Source organism: Phalaenopsis equestris, unplaced genomic scaffold (genome assembly GCF_001263595.1).
Source record: "Phalaenopsis equestris unplaced genomic scaffold, ASM126359v1 Scaffold000855, whole genome shotgun sequence".
Classification (NCBI taxonomy): Eukaryota; Viridiplantae; Streptophyta; class Magnoliopsida; order Asparagales; family Orchidaceae; genus Phalaenopsis; species Phalaenopsis equestris.
This window is the reverse complement of record NW_018165295.1, coordinates 195,693-199,604: the sequence shown is the minus strand read 5'-3', so window position 1 is coordinate 199,604 and position 3,912 is coordinate 195,693. Positions and strand designations below refer to the sequence as shown.

Here is a 3,912-nt window from a genome sequence, read left to right as displayed (position 1 = left end):
CGCTCTTCTCTCCTGGATCACCTCCGGCCACTGCCCCTCCCCTTTCCCCGACTGGAACCCAACGGACTCCTCCCCCTGCAACTGGAACCACCTCACCTGCGACTCCTCCGGCTCCGTATCCTCCATCTCCATCCTCTCCATTCCCCTCACCCTTCCTCTCCCCACGACCTTCTGCACCTCCCTCCCCTCCCTCTCCTCTCTCACCATCTCCGCTTCCAACCTCACCGGCTCCATCCCCTCCTTCTCCGACTGCCGTGGCCTCACCGCACTCGATCTCAGCTCCAACTCTCTCAATGGCCCCATTCCCGCATCTATCTTCCGCCTCCCGTTGCTCCACTCTCTCATTCTCAACTCCAACTCCCTCTCCGGCCAGATCCCCTCTTCGCTCGGCGAATCCGCCGCTCTTCGTATCCTTCTTCTCTACGACAATCGCCTCTCCGGCTCTATTCCTGACTCCGTTGGTAATCTCTCCGGACTGCACACCTTCCGCGCTGGTGGAAACCATGATCTCTCCGGTCCGATTCCCGATTCCCTCTCCCAATGCCGCAATCTCACCGTTCTTGGACTCGCAGACACCAAGCTATCGGGCACTATTCCAGCCTCCATTGGCCGCCTCTCGAATCTGCAGACGCTCTCTGTTTACACGGCGATGCTCTCAGGCGCCATCCCCTCGGAGCTCGGCAACTGCTCTGCGCTCACCAATCTGTTTCTGTATGAGAACTCGCTCTCAGGTTCTCTCCCCCCGGAGCTCGGCAGGCTCTCTAATCTGCAGCGGCTTCTTCTCTGGCAGAACTCGTTCTCTGCATTCATACCTGAACAGTTCGGTAATCTTTCGTCTCTACAAATCATCGATGTCTCCATCAATTCGATTTCGGGCGCTATCCCGCTTTCTGTTGGAGGTTTAACTAATCTGCAGGAGTTCATGCTTAGCGATAACAAAATCTCTGGGTCGATCCCCCCTTCTATTTCCAATCTCACATCGCTCTTACAGCTGCAGCTGGACACGAATCAGATAACCGGTTTAATACCGCCGGAGATCGGTGAGCTTTCGAGCCTCGTTGTGTTCTACGCATGGCAGAACCAGCTTGAGGGAAGCATACCTTCCAGTTTCGGTTCCCTCACCAATCTCCAAGCCTTAGATCTCTCCCACAATCATCTCACGGGCTCCATTCCGCCGGAGCTATTCCTTCTACGAAACCTCACCAAGTTGCTGCTCCTCTCAAATGACATCTCCGGCGACATTCCGCCGGAGATAGGCCAATGTCGCTCTCTTGTCCGCATGCGCCTCGGCTGCAACCGCATTGGAGGAAGCATCCCCTCGCAAATCGGCCACCTCGCTGGAATCAATTTCCTCGACCTCTCCGGCAACCGGATCAGCGGCTCCGTGCCGGATGAGATCGGAAACTGCTCCCAGCTCCAGATGCTTAATATAAGCAACAACACTCTCTCCGGCCAGCTCCCTGCAACCCTAGGCTACATATCCGGCCTCCTAATCCTCGACGCATCCTTAAACCAATTCAGGGGGCCGATACCAGAGAGCTTAGGGAAATTGGTCTCTCTAAACAAACTCATACTCGAAGAAAACTCGCTCTCCGGCCAAATCCCCTCCTCTCTCTCCCATTGCTCGAACCTCGAACTGCTCGACCTAAGCAATAACCTTCTCACTGGAGCCATGCCCGACGAACTCTGCGAGATCGAAGGTCTCGACATTGCCTTGGATTTGAGCAGAAACATGCTCACCGGACCGATTCCAGAAAAGATCTCAAAACTCCGCAAGCTCTCCGTGCTCGATCTCTCCTACAACAACCTGAACGGAACCCTCACCGTGCTCGCTGGACTCGAGAATCTGTTCAGTCTCAACATCTCCAACAACAACTTTACAGGATACCTCCCAGACACCAAACTCTTCCGTCAGCTCTCGGCCTCCGATCTCTCCGGCAACGAAGGCCTCTGCACACAAGATGGAGATGTCTGCTTCGTAAGCAGCAATTCCAATGGCATTACTTCCGCTGCCAAGGAAAACCGGAGACTGCACAAACTGAAACTCACCATTGTTCTCCTCATCACAGTTACAGTAGCAATGGTGCTCGGGATGCTGGGACTGATCCAAGCAAAGAGAATGACCGTCGGGAAAGGTAATGAAAACGAAGATCCAGAGCTCCGCAGCGAGATGACTCGGCCATGGCAGTTCACTCCGTTTCAAAAGCTAAGCTTTTCCGTCGAAGATGTGGTCCGCAGCTTAGCTGATTCCAACATCATCGGTAAAGGCTGCTCGGGGATAGTTTATAGAGTGAGCATGAGCAACGGCGAAGTGATTGCTGTCAAGAAGCTATGGCCGAGCTCCGCCGCCGCCCCGGCGTCGGCGGCGGCTGGAAAAGAGGAAGGAACCGGCGTCAGAGTGAGGGATTCGTTCTCAACGGAGGTGAGGACGCTGGGAGCGATCCGGCATAAGAACATCGTGAGGTTCTTAGGGTGTTGCTGGAACAGGAGCACGAGGTTGTTGATGTATGATTATATGGCGAATGGTAGTCTTGGTGGATTGCTCCATGATCGGAATGGATGCCCCTTGGAATGGAATATAAGGTATCAGATTATACTGGGCTCTGCGCAGGGATTGGCTTATCTTCACCATGATTGCATCCCGCCGATTGTTCATAGGGATATTAAGGCGAACAATATCCTCATCGGGCTTGATTTCGAGCCCTACATTGCAGATTTTGGGTTGGCGAAGCTGGTGGAGGAGGGTGACTTTGCACGATCGTCGAACACCATTGCTGGTTCATATGGCTACATAGCTCCTGGTTTGCATTCCTTTTTGGGGCATTTACGTATATGCCATCCAATTCTTGTCTATTTACATATCTATCATCTAAAGTTTGCTTTTTTTTAACATTTATGCTATCTAGATTTTTCATATGATAATAAAATGGGAACTTATATTTTTCATTTTTATTCAATTCCGAGTTGGTTCTCCAACATGGGTCCGCCAGCTTATGATTTCTTGGAAAAATATTACATTAGAACATGAAACGTAGAGCTAAGTTCGGATTGCAATAGTTAGGAATATTCCGCCGTGTTACATGAATATTCAATTTGTGTTATTTGTGAAAAATAATATGTTATTCGAGTATTATATGGTGTTATCTGATTATTTTACGGTGTTATTGGAATATCCTTCCGCTTTACTTAATTTAGGGCTGAAGTGTTATTAGAATATTCCCCCTCATTACTTGATTTAGGGTTGTGTTATTTCAATAATATAATAGAAATTAAAATAACACGAGAAATATTCTGAATAAGACAGTCTCAAATCAAGTAACGCGGTGGAATATTCAAATAACACCGCAAAATAATCGAATAACACTTCATTTTTTACAAATAACGCCAATGGACTATTCCTGTAACACAACAAGATATTCCTAACCATTGCAATCCGAACGTAGCTCTACGTTTGGAGTTATGTAATATTTTACCTGATTTTTAAAGATTCTCACATTCCTAAGGTTTATAAATTTTGGCTTTTTGATTTTTGATTTTTGATTTTGATAAGATGATCAAAACTAAAAGATTTAGATTAAAATTAATTAAATAAATTTTGAGTGAGTGTTAGATGGTTAAAAAATCATATTTAATTTTTTATGATTAAAATATTATATCTAATATTTTGGGATATATATTTCTAAAGCTATATGTATAATCTTTTTTTTTTCTTTATGTTATTTGAAGTACTGAAAAGCAAAATAAAATTTCAGTAGATTGGAAGTAAATCAAAACACCGTTTACCATACATTCTGAAATCACTCTTTTTATGATTCTGATTATTGAATCTGAACACAGAATATGGATACATGATGAAGATCACAGAGAAGAGCGATGTGTACAGCTATGGAGTGGTGGGGGGGGAGGGGGGGG

At 47.1% G+C, this 3,912-nt stretch overlaps 2 protein-coding genes across 2 annotated transcripts in view; one reads left to right on the top strand and one right to left on the bottom strand.

Moving 5' to 3' along the window:
* The window catches only part of LOC110031867 (PE-PGRS family protein PE_PGRS16-like), a 4,787-nt gene extending 4,282 nt beyond the window's left edge, over nucleotides 1-505 (bottom strand). Inside the window, exon 1 of the mRNA XM_020735292.1 lies at nucleotides 22-505. Within this exon, the coding sequence (XP_020590951.1) occupies nucleotides 22-505 (484 nt within the window). The remainder of the gene's footprint in view (nucleotides 1-21) is intronic.
* Nucleotides 11-3,912, top strand: part of LOC110031865 (receptor-like protein kinase 2) — a 4,432-nt gene continuing 530 nt past the window's right edge. The window contains 3 exon segments of the mRNA XM_020735289.1: nucleotides 11-2,801; nucleotides 3,838-3,903; nucleotides 3,906-3,912. The exon segment at nucleotides 3,906-3,912 is cut by the window's right edge and continues 530 nt beyond it. Coding sequence (XP_020590948.1) covers nucleotides 650-2,801; nucleotides 3,838-3,903; nucleotides 3,906-3,912 — 2,225 coding nt within the window. The 5' untranslated portion in view covers nucleotides 11-649.